This window comes from Anolis carolinensis, unplaced genomic scaffold, assembly GCF_035594765.1.
Source record: "Anolis carolinensis isolate JA03-04 unplaced genomic scaffold, rAnoCar3.1.pri scaffold_10, whole genome shotgun sequence".
In the NCBI taxonomy this organism is placed as follows: domain Eukaryota; kingdom Metazoa; phylum Chordata; class Lepidosauria; order Squamata; family Dactyloidae; genus Anolis; species Anolis carolinensis.
In genome coordinates, this window is record NW_026943821.1 from 17214071 (window position 1) to 17231476 (window position 17406).

Consider the following 17406-nt stretch of genomic DNA (forward strand, 5'->3'; position numbering starts at 1 on the left):
TAATAATAATTATTATTATTATTATTATTATTGACACAACTACATTGTATGACACAGCAAACAAGATAGATATGCTGGATTTTGTATCACAAAATCACAAGTCGAACACTTCCCAAGTGTCTAGGACTGTGTGATGTATTTTCGGATGATACGTGCAGATCCCAGCAGGGTGGCCTTTTGCAGTTGGCAGATCGTGATTTTGTCAATGTCTATTGTTTCCAAATGCCGGCTGAGATCTTTTGGCACGGCACCCAATGTGCCGATCACCACTGGGACCACCTGCACTGGTTTCTGCCATAGTCTTTGAAGTTCAATCTTGAGGATAATTATTATTATTGTTATTATTATTATTATTATTAAACAACAGGAAAAACTCAGCCGCTATCAGGACCTTAAGATTAAACTTCAAAGACTCTTATTATTTCACTCTGATCTTATTATTACAGTAGAGTCTCACTTATCCAACATAAACGGGCCGGCAGAACGTTGGATAAGTGAATATGTTGGATAATAAGGAGGGATTAAGGAAAAGCCTCTTAAACATCAAATTAGGCTATGATTTTAAAAATTAAGCACCAAAACATCATGTTAGACAACAAATTTGACAGAAAAATTAGTTCAATACGCAGTAATGTTATGTTGTAATTACTGTATTTACGAATTTAGCACCAAAATATCACGATACAGTAGAGTCTCACTTATCCAAGCCTCGCTTATCCAAGTGTCTGGATTATCCAAGCCATTTTTGTAGTCAATGTTTTCAATATATCGTGATATTTTGGTGCTAAATTTGTAAATACAGTAATTACAACATAACATTACTGCGTATTGAACTGCTTTTTCTGTCAAAATTTGTCGTATAACATGATGTTTTGGTGCTTAATTTATAAAATCATAACCTAATTTGATGTTTAATAGGCTTTTCCTTTAACATTTAATTTTTATTAAAGAGTTATATACATACACCATAACAACACACCATAACAAACAGCAAGTAACACAAACTGCACACCGACAAGGAAAACAAAAGGCTTTTCCTTAATCCCTCCTTATTATCCAAGATATTTGCTTATCCAAGCTTCTGCCAGCCCGTTTAGCTTGGATAAGTGAGACTCTACTGTATATTGAAAACATTGACTACAAAAACTCTACTGTATTCAAAACCATTTAACCTGTTGATGCCTCAATTAATTGTAATTTTATTGGTATCTATTTTTATTGTTGAAATTTACCACTCTTGGCTTATACTTGAGTCAATGTTTTCCCAGTTTTTTGTGGTAAAATTAGGTGCCTCAGCTTATATTTGGGTCGGCTTATACTCAAGTATATAAGGTAATTGTGGCCCATCATCCCAATACTCCTCCATTGCCCCTCAGCAGTTGATTTTAAGTTGGGACTCTATTGTGGAGATGTGAGGCCATAATAACAAAGGGAAGATTTTGAGCATGTGCTTCCCTTGAGAATATAGGAGTAAAAACAGCATTACATAGACAAGGAAGTACTATTTATCACATCAGATTCTTACGCCTGTTTCCTCTAATATCGTTACTATTCTCCTGGTGATAAGTTGAATTCCAGATCTCCATTAGAGTCCGTTGACTCCATGCCTGTGTACATCTGTTGTAATATAAAACTCCAGCTACACCTTGGCCTCCGCCTTCTCTATTGTGGGGCTTGCCTGTTAGTTGAGCTCTTTTCCAAAAGCGTTGCTGGCATCAGATTACATGGCAGGAAACCAAGAAGTTAGGTTGATTCTCCGCAGAACCCCACACCAAAGAAAAACGTATCCTCGGGGAGTCCAGGTTTTATTTTTATCATCCTTTCTGCGACTGAGGTCACCCTCGGCTTCGTGGCATGTTTCGCTTGATTGTTTATGGATTTTTGAATTGTATCTGAAGGGGAGGCCGTTTCTGCGACGTTTCTTTGATTTGTGGACCCTTAGGAACCAGGAATGGGGGAATTAGAGGTGGAGGCCATTTCTCTTTAGAAAAGGCAAAATTGAAAACGGTGTGATCGATTGAGCTTGGCCACAGGCATGTTTTCTTGGCTGTGAAACCAAATGATGGCAAAGGCAACATCTTAAGCTTGGAGTGTGGTGCTAAGGTTGCCTTTTAGTATGTTCCAAACTTGTTGAAATTGATAGAAAGGAAAAGAATTCCTGGATTGCTGTGAGTTTTCCGGGCTGTATGGCCATGTTCCAGAAGCATTCTCTTCTGACGTTTTGCCCACATCTATGGCAGGCATCCTCAGAGGTTGTGAGGCCTGTTGAAAATCGGCAAGCGGGGTTTATATATCTGTTGAATGTTCAGGGTGGGAGAAAGAACTTTTGTCTGCCTGAAGCAAGTGTGAATGTTACAATCGGCCACCCTTGATTAGCATTAAAATAGCCTTACAGCTTCAAAGCCTGGCTGCTTCCTGCCTGGGGGAATCCATTGTTGGGGCAATCGCAAAGGTTTTGCTATAATAAATAAAATAAAGCAAATAAATAAAAATTAAATATAATAACAAATAATAAATAAATAAATAAATAAATAAATACTAGTTTCCAACAGACCTCACAACCTCTGAGGATGCCTGCCATAGACATGGGCGAAACATCAGGAGAGAATGCTTCTGGAACCTCTGAGGGTGCCTGCCATAGATGTGGGTGAAACGTCAGGAGACGATGCTTCTGGAACCTCTGAGGCTGCCTGCCATAGACGTGGGCGAAACATCAGGAGAGAATGTTTCTGGAACCTCTGAGGGTGCCTGCCATAGATGTGGGTGAAACATCAGGAGAGAATGCTTCTGGGACCTCTGAGGGTGTCTGCCATAGATGTGGGCGAAACATCAGGAGAGAATGTTTCTGGAACCTCTGAGGATGCCTGCCATAGATGTGGGTGAAACGTCAGGAGAGAATGCTTCTGGAACATGGCCATACAGCCCGGAAAACCCAGTGATTCCAACCACGAAAGCCTTCGACAACACAAAAGAATTCCTTTTAAAGTCCAAGACTATATTCACACCTTGCTTGCTTTTACATTTGAATGGCAGATGCACAAACCGGAAACATTGACTTAGGTATCATTTATAAAAATGGCCCTGGGCATAAGAAGGAATCTAGTTTTATTTCTGCTGTGAATGCCTGACTAATGCTGAAGGGATCAAAAAGCTTAGTGTGAACACTGTTTAATTCTGTAAAGGCTGATGTAATCTTTACCTAATTCTTTTCTTCACAAAAATAAGTAGTACTTTTTGTGTGCAAATTCCTCTCCAGTTTTTCTCCTTGCATCAACCCTATAAACAAGGCCACTGTTCTCACTGAAAGAGGCAAAAATAGAGAGGGTAAAAAGTGGTTTTTCAGCATCATGATTGCCAACCATTTTCCATACATGACATGACAATAAATCCATGTTGGCAACTGAGTACCCTCAGGACCTGTAGCCGTCTCTCTTGAATTCAGGTGGTTAAACATTGGTCAACGTAACGTGAAGCAAGAATGCTCCAAAAATAAGATATATTGTCATAGACCGCCCAAAGTTTGTGGAAATATATATTACTAGCTGTGCCCGGCCACGCGTTGCTGTGGCGAAGTATGGTGGTATGGGAAATAAAGTATTGAGGAACTGGTGGTAGTTAAGGTAAAGGGTAAAGGTGTAGAGTCCAGATAATCCAGTTAAAGCAGATAATATATAAGATTATAAATGGGTTATATAGCTGTGTGGAAGGGCCTTGAGTCTACACTGCCATATAATCCAGTTAAAATCTGATAATCTGTATTTTATAGGCAGTGTGGAAGAGGCCTAAGTGAGGCCTAACTCTGCCTGTCCCCTGGGTGAGTGAGTTGCTAGGAGACCAAGTGGGCGGAGCTTAGCCTTCTAACTGGCAGCAATTGGATAAAAACAATTCTTCCTCTCCCTCTAATTAGGACTTTATTTTTCTTTTCTTTTTGTTGTATCAACCTAGAGGCATGGATGATGGGTTGTGTTGCCAATTTTTGAGGTTGTGGGGTGTTTAGTTTTGTTGTTTTGGCGGTCGCCAGGATTCCATCACTCTTTTATATATTTAGATTGGTTATCATGATAATCATAGAATCCTAGAGTTGGAAGAGACCTCATGGGCATTCAGTCCGACCCCCTGCCAAGAAGCAGGAAAATCCCATTCAAAGCATCCCCAACAGATGGCCATCCAGCCTCTGTTTAAAAGCCTCCACTACACTCCGGGGCAGAGAGTTCCACTGCTGAACAGCTCTCATGGTGCGGAAGTTCTTCCTAATGTTCAGGTGGAATCTTCTTCCTTTTGAAGGGACACAAGGGGACTGATTTAATTTGATTCAGTCTGATTCATAAATAGCAATGGTATTCAGAATAGTTTGGTTAAATAAATTGTCTTCTTAATAGTTAGAAGATGTCAGTAAGAAATGTTTGCCACAAACACCACCAAGCCCTTCGCTTTCCTGGGGATGCAAAGGAAATCAATATTCATGACAATATCCTCTCACAAGAGGAGAAAGAACTGGTTTCTAATTTGATAACTGCAGCAAAATTGTTAATAGCAAAAAATTGGAAAGATAAAAAGGAAATCCAATTAGAAGAATGGTACAGGGAAATTTGGAATATAGCAATTAATGATAAGCTGACTTGCAATATTAAAATTAAAAAGGGAATATCAAAACAAACAGATTTTTGGAAAATGTGGAGAAAATTTATTGAGTATATTTTTAATGAGGGAAAGGGGTATAAGCCAGCAACAGAGACAATGAAATTTTGGACTTGTGAAACAGTATGAGTTGGTTGGTCCTGGTGAAAGTGGCACAAAATAAAGGGAATGGAAGAGGGGGGAAAGGTATAACAATAAAAAATAAATAAATAAATAAATAAATAAAATTATGTATAAGTAGATAAAAGGGTGTAGTAGAGAGATATGTAGTAAAGTTGTAATGGAAAAATCTAAAACTGATAAGAAATATGTTTAAAGATGTTTTGATTTTTTTTACTGTCTGATTGTATACAACATTATATGTTTAAGATACTGTAAAATGAGGAAAATGTAAACTTATACATTTTGATTGATAAATTAATTTAAAATATATATTTTAAAAAAGGAAATCAATTGACCAGGAACTCACACATGCAGGCAGGGCAATAAAACCTTAGGAACAGTCCTAGACGTGAGGATCAGAGACGGTGTTTTGTTTCAGTTTGATTTTGATAGATGGACATTTGTTGTTTTGATAAATGTCAGGATGAAACAAGATTAAAGAAGGAGGGGGCGTGAGAACAAGGATGTTTGTGGAGTGAATTGTACCTGGAAAAATATTATAAATATCCCATGTGAAATCTCAGTCGGTGTGCCACTCCTTTTCATGATGGTCACCCGCAGCTCTATTTGCAAATAAATCTGTGTATTTCTACTTCCTCTGCCTCCTAGTTCCATTATTGGAAAACCGGCACTAGGGGGTTCTGCAAGATTTGCCTTCTTTAAAAAGGGGTATTTATTTTTATTATTTATTTATTTATTTACAGTATTTATATTCCGCCCTTCTCACCCCGAAGGGGACTCAGGGCGGATTACAATGAACATATATATGGCAAACATTCAATGCCAACAGATAAACAACATTCAGTTTGAGACAGACACAGAGGCATTTTAACATCTTTCCAGCTTCATGATTTTGTCCACAGGGGGAGCTGTTGCTTCACCGTCCATTGGTGGCTGTTCTTCCTCATTCTTTTCCTCGTGAGCAGTTTTATGGTGTTGTAGATTAGTTAAATTAGCCTCCCGCATAAAGCGTACCTAAATTTTCCCTACTTGACAGATGCAACTGTCTTTCGGGGCTGCTAGGTCAACAGCAAGCCGGGGCTATTTTTTTTAATGGTCGGAGGCTTAACCCGACCCGGGCTTCAAACTCATGACCTCTCGGTCAGTAGTGATTTATAGCAGCTGGTTACTAGCCAGCTGCGCCACAGCCCGGTATCACACCTGAGCCTCAACACTTTCCTTTGTTTCACATGCTAGTCTCCAGGGCAACAGAAAGCAAGCTTGCTCCTTCCTCCCTATGACCTATGAAAAGTTAAGTAGATAAGGCAGTTGAGATTGGAGGTCTCAATCATCCTCTTCCTCTGCAGGAGCCGGACACCTTGGTCACCATCAACCGGGGCGCTCTCATTGGTCTTCTTGTGGTTGCGGTGGCTGTTGCCATGGTCATCATCATCAGCCTCCTGATGGTTCGCCGGAAGCCCTACGGGACCATCAGCCACGGCATTGTTGAGGTATGGAAGCCAAGGACGCTGACAGTGGACCTTTCAGGACTTTCAGGAGTACAATCGCCAGAGTCACAGGAGTGGAGATTGGTGCTCCTTGGCAGGGACTCCTAAGTGGTTCAGGGTTTGAGTAAGATGGAGCCATTGCCATTAAAGTGGCATCGATTTTTTGAAACGATCTAGTGTAGATATATACTCCTTGTGTTGTCTTTGCCATGTTGACTCAAGCACTGCTAGAAGGACTTTTATGCTCTGTCCAAACTGGCATGGGAAAGAGCAAGTCCAGTTTACATACTTCAAATTTTGATGGGCCCTTTTGCTATTTGCAATAATTTGGTTCATAGAGGGAGCTTTGGCCTTTTGGATATACAAAGAAAACTGTGGCAATGAGCACAAATGTGGTACCAATCCCAAGGGAGGGAAGATTGACAGTTGGCTCCTGCCAACCCAGCAGTTCGAAAACATGCAAATGTGAGTAATTCAATAGGTACCGCTCCGGCGGGAAGGTAATGGCGCTCCATGCAGTCATAACCTTGGCAGGGTCTATGGACAACACCGGCTCTTCGGATTAGAAATGGAGATGAGCACCAATCCCCAGAGTCGGACACGACTGGACTTAACGTCAGGGGAAAACCTTTACCTTTACCAAATGTGGATTTTAAATGGCAGTGTAGAAGAGGACTTAGTGACTCCCATGGAGCCTCCGGTGGCCTAGGGGATAAAAGCCTCGTGACTTGAAGGTTGGGTTGCTGACTTGAAAGCTGCCAGGTTTGAATCCCACTCGGGGAAAGCGCGGATGAGCTCCCTCTATCAGCTCCAGCTCCATGCGGGGACATGAGAGAAGCCTCCCACAAGGATGGTAAAACATCAAAATATCCGGGCGTCCCCTGGGCAACGTCCTTGCAGACAGCCAATTCTTTCACTCCAGAAGCAACTCTGGTTGCTCCTGACATGAAAAAAAGTGGCTCCCATTGCCCTGCTTAACCTTCTCTTCTTTCCCCCCACATGGCAGGTGGACCCCATGGTCAGCCCCGAGGAGCGGCAGCTGAACAAGATGCAAAACCATGGCTATGAGAACCCCACCTACAAATTCTTTGAAGAGATGAATTGAGTTTCCTTGGCACAAGGGGATGTGGGGTGACTGGGGTGGTGGGCATTACCATGTAGGTGGAAAGGCGTAGGATCTACTGGAGAGAGGGGTAGATTCCACGTATCTTTCCACACAAGGCCCCCCTCTTTTTCTCTGCCCTGGCTGAGCCTTGCCCTCACCCCAGCCCCATTCCCTAGCCTGCCATGTTTTTGTTCTTCCATTTGTCACATTCCACCTCTCACATATCCATCCATCCATCCAGGCTCTACAGCTATCACCACTTGCCATTTCCACCATTGCCATTTCTTTCCTCACATCTTCACCAGTTCTAACACTCCAACACATACACAAACACACACAAAAGCTCCTGGAATCAGGTGCCATATTTGGTTATTTCGGCTACCGTCATTTCAACACCCACACCGTGTGCAGCTTTCCAAACCACTTGTTGGATCTGCTGTATAACTGTGGGCACCAAGAACTACATGTGTGCATCTCATGAAAGCTCTCATGCGTGCACATCACTCGCCAGTGCTCCTTTGCCCAGGGCTACCACATGTGCATCATCCTAACTTGCACAGGACCTGCTGTTCTTACCAAAATTCAGCCTACACATTGTAACCTACGTTCATGATCTGAAAACCATAACTAAGTCAATAACACTGTATCACAGAGCTGCAGCCTCCCTCGATTCCATCCACGGCACCCATTTGTGACGACTTCATTTTGCAGAGATTTTTTAAGAAAAACAAAACCTAGAAAAGCCCGTATCTTACGCGTGAGACCAGAGTGTTGTGTGCACTCAAAATTTCCCATTGCTACCCTCGCCTGCCTCAGCATAGGATTCACCTCCACTCACCTCCACGCCTTTTCTGTCTCCACTTGTATTATGCTTCCGTTTGAATTCCTCACTAGTTGCACTTAATTTATTGGAAAGCCAGCTAAGCAGGGTTGACCAGATTACATTTACCCTCTGCTTCCTTTGGCCTAGTTAACTTCCATCAGCACCTTATGTACTAGTTTGGACAGGGGAGATGAAGGGTCTGAGCTCTCCTCGTCACCCACCTATTTCTTTCTCTCTCCCTCCTCAAAAGATACAAGGGATAGGAGCAAAGTTGCAGAAATAGAATCAAGGGCTGGTCTTTGTCCATCCCTGAACTTCCAAGCTTGAAAAGTCAATTCAGCAGTGATTTAGGGGTAGGCTGGGCCAACAAGTATATTCTAATTTTTGTCACTTGCAGTTGGGAGAAACTTACCAATAGGTTGCTGCCATATGACTGGATTCCTTTCCAAAAGTAACGCATCTTCTGGGACGTCCCATCTTGGCTTCTGAAATGGGGAGGAGGGAGGATTGGGACCACTTTGGTTATGTTATCCGTCCATCTCTGACGGTGTCACCAAGTGCACTGTAATGTCTGTCTACTACTGGAGATTCTAGGCTTTATCCTGCCTTTGGGTTGGACCATTTTGCTAGCTTTTTAAAGGTTGCACTTGGGCAGCAGACTAAAAAAATAACATATATTAATGGGGCTCTTGAGATTGATTAGAGGTTTGATTCATATAGATTGCCATTGGTTTTATTTTCGTCACCTCTCACCCTCCCTACTAAAGATAATCCTTTTGGGCATCCTAGAACTAAAAGTTTGCCAGATTTTCCCCCTCACACAGGGCTCTTGGCTTCCTAAGACTTGCATGGAAGAGGAGGGTGGGATGTTCTGCCATTGTACCTAAGATAATAACAGACAGACCTTGCATTTTGAGAAGGAAGAATGTACAACTTTGTGTCCTGATTGCTCTCCATTTTTTTGCCAGTTTACTTCCTCCCTTATTCATTCTGTTCTGCTTCAGTTCGTGTCCTTTCCAAGCAGACATTCTTGAAATCAAGATGCAAATGACAAGAGACAAACCAGGAGAATGGATTTCAATTGCCAGTCCTCCCACCAAACTAATAAAATATTGTCACTTCTCTAACCCCAGTGCTGAGCCTGGACTCTTGAACAAAGTGGTGGTGGGGGCGGTTAAGGGGATATAACAAGGTTGGATTCATATATTGCTGTGATTATGAATTTATATAGAGGTTGTACAAGAATCTGGTGGTGAAGTGTGTTAAAGCCCTGAGCTGCTGAACTTGCAGACCGAAAGGTCCCAGGTTCAAATCCCAGGAGTGGAGTGAGCGCCCGCTGTTAGCTCCAGCTTTGCCAACCTAGCAGTTCGAAAACATGCAAATGTGAGCAGATCAATAGGTACCGCTCTGGTGCTCCATGCAGTCATGCCGGCCACATGACCTTGGAGAAGTCTACGGACAACGCCGGCTCTTCGGCTTAGAAATGGAGATGAGCACCAACCCCCAGAGTCAGACATGACTGGACTTAACGTCAGGGAAACCTTTACCTTACAAGAACAAATGCTGAATGGCTTAGTTTTCTCTCATATTTTGGCCCACTTCTACAAATGGTCTTAGGTTCTTCCCTCCCTCACTCCACTTCTACCTATCCTGACTGAGACACCCCAGCAAACTACAATTGGTCAAAACCAGTGGTTCCCAACCTGTGGTCTGTGGACCACCAGTGGTCCCCAAGAACTAAAATATGGTCCACAGCCTCACCGCTGCAACGAGAGTTACTGGTCTTGCGAAACCCCTATAGTGCCAAGCCAATTATTTATTTGTTTGTTTGTTTGTTTACAGTATTTATATTCCAAGCTTCTCACCCCGAAGGGGACTTGGGGCGGATCACATTGTATACACAAAAGGCAAACATTCAATGCCATATACACATAGAACAAAGACAGAGACAGACGCAGAAGCAATTTAACCTTCTCCTGAGGGTATGTTCGATTCCGGCCACAGGGGGAGCAGCTGCTTCATCATCCACTGCGACGGCACTTCCTCATTCCAATGGCAGCTGGATGATTTTTATAGAGTCGTAAATCACTTAAATTAGCCTCCCCACTTTATAGTGGTACCTTAATTTCCCACTTGATAGATGCAACTATCTTTCGGGTTGCTAGGTCAGCAATGAGCAGGGGCTATTTTTTTATTTTTAATTGTCGGGTGCTCACCCCGCCAGGGCTGGCCTCAAACTCATGACCTCTTGGTCAGAGTAATTTGTTGCAGCTGGCTGCTCACCAGCCTGCGCCACAGCCCAGCCCCCAATGTAGATGTCGGGTGGGGAGAGGCTGAATACCCACAAAAGATGCAACAACAAGCCTCCTGACTGCTGCTTCTCCTCCTTTCTCTGCCTGAACGGAGCCGTTCCATGTGGCACCTGGAAATGGAGGCACCTTGGTGTCTTCATTTTTATGCCTGTTCCTGGGGTTATTTGGGGTACAGATTCAGAAAATTGCATTGGATAGACCACATCAGTTCTAGATTATTAAATATGGTTTTCTCTGGGCGAGTAGATGGCGACTACTGGGTGACATAGGTTCTCTATCAGAAACTAGAGCTTGTATGGTCTATCCAGTGCAATTTTCTGAATCGGCACCCCAAATAACCAAATCAAATCTAAAGTTGACCAAAAACTGATTCATAACCCTTTTGTTACTAATATTGAAGAGTGGTCCCTGGTAAAAAAAAAAAAAAAGTTGGGGACCACTGATCTACACATTGCAGTGCCCAATAAATTAAGCCCAGAAAATTGTAGCAAGCTTTGGCTCGGTGAGTAGAAGATTGCAGACTAGACTTTTCCTCCTGCCAAAAACTGAGCCCATCAAAACAGGAGAATTTGTACCCATTATATTGTAGTCTGAATGTTGGACTATAACTCTGGAGACCAGGGTTCATATCCCTGCTCTGTCATGGAAATCCAGTGGGTGAACGTAGGCATGTCACACACTCTCAGGCCCCTTCTACACTGCCATATAAAATCCAGATTATCTGCTTTGAACTGGATTATATGGCAGTGTGGATTCATATAATCCAGTTCAAAGCAGATAATCTGGGATCAAATCTGGAATGTAGGTTGGTGTCGAAAGGGCCTCAGTCTCAGACGGAAGCAAAAGCAAAAAGCTGTCTGAACAAATCTTGTCAAGAAAACCCAATGAAAGCATTTGAAGGGGATCACATAGCTTGAGGTATTGCTGTCCTTAAAAAATCCAAACTACAGTATTACAGTACAGTCTCACTTATCCAGCATTCTGGATTATCCAATGCATTTTTGTAGTCAATGTTTTCAATACATCGTGATATTTTGGTGCTAAATTCGTAAATACAGTAATTACAACATAACATTACTGCGTATTGAACTACTTTTCCTGTCAAATTTGTTGTATAACATGATGTTTTGGTGCTTAATTTGTAAAATCAACCTGATTTGATGTTGAATAGGCTTTTCCTTAATCCCTCCTTATTTTCCAACATATTCGCTTATCCAACATTCTGCCAGCCTGTTTATGTTTGATAAGTGAGACTTTGCTGTATTTCTTTAGTTTTGAGTTCAGGCAACTCAGAGAGTAGGTGCCTATCTCTCAAAATACATTTTAAGAAATGTTAACCTCTACCTAGCAAGTCCATTGTAAGCCAATAGAAAGGGGACCATTGATGGTGCTTATAGGCATAAGAAAAATAGCTATTTCAGATTTTTCATGGACTATCTGAGACAGTATGTGATCCGAGGCTCAAATGAATTGCATTTACCGTGTAAGAAATGCAAACATGCAGAGAACTGGCTGGTGTCCTCCAATAATGAATGAGGAGGGCAAAGATACCAACATACATTGACCAAGTGAAGGCAACAGGTTGGACTTTTACCATGCTTATTCATGGCTACAATAACCACAACACTTTAACATTTGCAGCCCATGAATTCCAAGCTTTCAACGGATACAATGTCCCTGCCAATGTAAGTTTTTAAAAACGGGATTTTTAAAGCGGGTAGGGGATTACACAATCTCTTGCGTCACTGATCTCATGATCCATCCACAATCAGGAAAAGCCTGTTTAGAGAGAATTTACTTGCACATATTCCTATCACGCAATGGCCTAAAAATGTGAAATGTTTCTGCACCTGGAAAGCTGAAGAGAACTGGATTCCAGAAGTTCAGAATCTTTGCCGTTGGAGTCACTGAAATGTACATCTCCATTCAGGAGTTTTCCAAACACCTTTAACCTTTCTGTAAGGCAATGATTAAGGGCTGGAAAAAAATTATACTTTATAGCAGCTACTATCCTGACACAGCATATGTGATGTTTTGCATCCCAACTGGTTATTTGCTTTTTAAACTATGTTAGGTTTCAAAATTGGCTCTCACCCCTCATTCTGGACAAAGATCTACATGAGTTCAGGGGGCTTTGTCATGTGGACACCCCCAAAAAGTAGCTTCTCGTTGGAGCTGGCTTGTTGTGGAAGCAAGGATTGATGAGAAAGCTTCAGGGTAATAATAATAATAATAATAGTCAAAAATCAGAAACTCCTCAAAGCACAGCAGACAAAAAACCAGTACAAGAAAACCGCACTACAAACTAGAGCTGACAGCTGGCACAACAAAACATTGCATGGAAAGTTCCTTGACAAAATTGAAGGAAAAGCTGATAAGGAGAAGACCTGGCTCTGGCTCACAAATGGGACCCTGAAGAAGGAGACAGAAGGCCTGATCCTTGCAGCCCAGGAGCAAGACATCAGGACAAAGGCCATTCAGGCCAAGATCGAAAAATCAGCTGATGACCCAAAATGCAGACTGTGCAAGGAAACCGACGAAACCATTGATCATATCCTCAGCTGCTGTAAGAAAATTGCACAGACAGACTACAAACAGAGGCACAACTCTGTGGCCCAAATGATTCATTGGAACTTATGCCTCAAGTACCACCTCCCAGCAGCAAAGAACTGGTGGGATCACAAACCTGCAAAAGTGTTGGAAAATGAGCACGCAAAGATACTGTGGGACTTCCGAATCCAGACTGACAAAGTTCTGGAACACAACACACCAGACATCACAGTTGTGGAAAAGAAAAAGGTTTGGATCATTGATGTCGCATTGACGAAAAACAACAGGAAAAACTCAGCTGCTATCAGGACCTCAAGATTGAACTTCAAAGACTCTGGCAGAAACCAGTGCAGGTGGTCCCGGTGGTGATCGGCACACTGGGTGCCATGCCAAAAGATCTCAGCTGGCATTTGGAAACAATAGACATTGACAAAATTACGATCTGCCAACTGCAAAAGGCCACCCACTGGGATCTGCGCGCATCATCCGAAAATACATCACACAGTCCTAGACACTTGGGAAGTGTTCGACTTGTGATTTTGTGATACGAAATCCAGCATATCTATCTTGTTTGCTGTGCCATAATAAAATAATAATAATAATAATAATAATTATTATTATTATTATTATTATTATTATTATTATTATTATTATTATTATTATTTTATTCTTGTACCGATGGTAAAACTGTTCAGCAGTGGAATATGCTGCTTCGGATTGTGGTAGAAGCTCCTTCTCTGGAGGTTTTAAGCAGAGATTGGATGGCCACCTGTTCAGAGTGCTTTACTTCTACCGTACATTCCTGTATGGCAGACTTTGGGCTGGATGGCCCTTGCGGTCTCTTCCAACCCTATGATTCTAAGGAGCCTAGTTGAATGAGGAACGTGATGTTGTGGTTGTTGAAGCCAATTTCTGAAGCCTCCTTCTCCAGTCAATGAAGGGCATTCCTTAGGCACAAATCATACCATATCATATCGTCTGTGGTGTGCTTTAACGGCAACAGAACTGAGGTGAGGGTAGATTCTTTTGCTAGTGTGGACAAGGACATTACAGTAATGGGAGTGGATATTTGTAATGTCTCCATGTCAGACAACAGTTGAAAAGACAGCTACCTTCTCAAAAAAAATCACACAAACACATTCCAGATTGATAAGAAGTGAAACAAGAATTACTGGAAGATACAAACAATCTTTCCTCTTCCAAAGCAGGTATGTCAGAGGTGAAGAATTATCAGTCCACCTCTGACCAATTCTTTGGGCAGAAATATTAGACTTCAACTGCATGAAGACTCAGCCAACTCCAGCAGTGGGAGGAGAGGATAGAAGAGTAATCTGAAAGAGGTGGTGGACAGACACTCTGGTGCACTTAAACTTCTATCGGTTACAACAAACGGTAGATGTACTACTAGTAATGATGATAAAACCAGCAGAGATGGCTGTTCCCATAGCACATTTGGTCTTCTGTTCCACAGTATTAATCCAACTCACCATAAGTTCTAAGTGCATCAAACCCTTTGCCTGCACCAATAATCTATATATATAAAAGGATAAAGTTGCGGGCGCAGTGACTATAACAACAAAACTAAACATCCCACAAATACGAAACTTGGCAACACAATGCAAAAGCCTTGCCTTCCGGTTACAACAACACAACCACACCACAAAACCACACTGGACCCACAAAACTCACAACAATGCATCATGACTATAACAACACAACTAAACACCCCAGAAATACGAAACTTGGCGACACAACGCAAAAGCCTTGCCTCCTGGTTGTAACAACACAACCACACCACAAAACCACAATCCAGACCCACAAAACTCACAACAAAGCATCATGACTATAACAACACAATTAAACGCCCCAGAAATATGAAACTTGGCAAAACAACGCAAAAGCCTTGCCTCCCGATTGTAACAACACAATCACACCACAAAACACAATCCGGACCCACAAAACTGAAAAATTGAACAAGGTAACAGACTTCAAATACTGCAACTAATGTGAGTATAAAGAAGGGTGGAGGTCACAGCATAAATACAACCTAATGTAGACTGACCAACACCACCAGACTAAACCACAGCAACGCGTGGCCGGGCACAGCTAATAATAATAATAATAATAATAATAATAATAATAATAATAATAATAATAATAATAATAACAACAACAACAACAACAACAAAACAAGAAAACCCATGACCATTCATCATTCCCTGCACCCTCGCAGTGATGTTGACCGGCTATATCTGCCTAGAAGATCAGGGGGCAGAGGACTCTTACAAGTCAAACAAGCAGTCAAAGAAGAAGAACATGCCCTGGCAGAATATGTAAAGCAATGTGAAGAACCTGCTTTGATTGAAGTCAAAAATCAGAAACTCCTCAAAGCACAGCAGACAAAAAAACAGTACAAGAAAACCACACTACAAACTAGAGCTGACAGCTGGCACAACAAAACATTGCATGGGAAGTTCCTTGACAAAATTGAAGGAAAAGCTGATAAGGAGAAGACCTGGCTCTGGCTCACGAATGGGACCCTGAAGAAGGAGACAGAAGGCCTGATCCTTGCAGCCCAGGAGCAAGACATCAGGACAAAGGCAATTAAGGCCAAGATCGAAAAATCAGCTGATGACCCAAAATGCGGACTGTGCAAGGAAACCGACAAAACCATTGATCATATCCTCAGCTGCTGTAATAAAATCGCACACAGACAGACTACAAACAGAGGCACAACTATGTGGCCCAAATGATTCATTGGAATTTATGCCACAAGTACCACCTCCCAGAAGTAAAGAACGTCTGGGATCACAAACCTGCAAAGGTAGTGGAAAATGAACACGCAAAGATACTGTGGGCCTTTCAAATCCAGACTAACAAAGTTCTGGAACACAACACACCAGACATCACAGTTGTGGAAAAGAAAAATGTTTGGATTATTGATGTTGCCACACCAGGTGACAGACGAATTGATGAAAAACAACAAGAAAAACTCAGTCGCTATCAGGACCTCAAGACTGAACTTCAAAGACTCTGGCAGAAACCAGTGCAGGTGGTCCCGGTGGTGATGGGCACACTGGGTGCCATGCCAAAAGATCTCAGCTGGCATTTGAAAACAATAGACATTGACAAAATTACAATTTGCCAACTGCAAAAGGCCACCCTACTGGGATCTGCACGCATCATCTGAAAATACATCACACACTCCTAAACACTAGGGAAGTGTTCGACTTGTGATTTTGTGATACGAAATCCAGGATATCTATCTTGTTTTCTGTGTGATGCAATGTCGTTGTGTCAATAATAATAATAACTTAATTTTTATACCCCGCCTCCATCTCCCCAAAGAGACTCGGGGCAGCTTACGTGGGGCCAAGCCCAGGTAGTTACAAACAATGTAAAAAACAAAACAATATAAAGATAAATCAGTAAAACATATTAAAATTGCATATTCAATAAAACACAGAAGTTAAAAAAACCTGAGTTGGCTCATAAAAATGAATTGGGCCAGAGAAAGTGCATGTAGTGAAGAATATGAACTGGAGAAGAGGTAGATCACCCGGGACTGTCATCATAATAAGGGGTGAGGTAAACAAAGAACTATTTCCAACTGAAGGAATGGAATACAGTGCAACAGAGATACTATTAAGCAAACAGAAAAAGCCCTGAGCATAAGGGCAAAAATCAATCACCAAAGGCCTGTTTGAAGAGCCAGGTTTTCATGAATCCCACATGGAAATTGTACTCCCTTAGGCATTGTTTTCCTCTTGAAAATGATGTAAAGCAGTAACTTCTTTCCATCCGCTGCAATGGCAAGCATTATGGTGCACTGCAATCGCTCATGACCACTGGTTCTCATGGTGACACTGGATTATCGGATTGACATCTTTTTGGCTCAATGCATTATAGCAAGGGTCCCCAAACTACGGCCCGCGGGCCACATGTGGCCCCATGAAACCATTTATCTGGCCCCGCGGGCCACATGTGGCCCCATGAAACCATTTATCTGGCCCCCATGGCGGCAGCGCCCAGTGCACGCCTTCCAATGCTTTGCTTGTGCTTTTTATCATGGTATTTTAATTATTAATTAATTAATTAATTAATTAATTATTAAGGGGTGCTTTGCTTATGCTTTCAGTGCACAAAGGCAGAAGGGTGGCCCAAGGGGTCTCTTCCAACCCAATTTATTATGATTATAATGATTATTAACATTGAGGCTGGGTGACCATCTGTCAGGAGTGCCTTGCTTGTGCTTTTGGTGAACAAAGGCAGAAGGCGGTTGGACTAAATGGCCCAAGAGGTCTCTTCCAACCCTCTTTATTATTCTTACGGTAGAGTCTCACTTATCCATGACTCGCTTATCCAAGG

General features: G+C 42.1%; 1 protein-coding gene across 3 annotated transcripts in view; it reads left to right on the forward strand.

Annotated features, from left to right (window-relative positions):
- Nucleotides 1–9308, forward strand: part of aplp1 (amyloid beta precursor like protein 1) — a 60216-nt gene extending 50908 nt beyond the window's left edge. For all 3 annotated transcript variants that reach the window (XM_062962598.1, XM_062962597.1, XM_062962599.1), the window contains 2 exons: nt 6108–6251; nt 7255–9308. In XM_062962598.1, the coding sequence (XP_062818668.1) occupies nt 6108–6251; nt 7255–7353 (243 nt within the window). In that variant the 3' untranslated portion in view covers nt 7354–9308. The remainder of the gene's footprint in view (nt 1–6107; nt 6252–7254) is intronic.
- Nucleotides 9309–17406: the final 8098 nt, after the last annotated feature.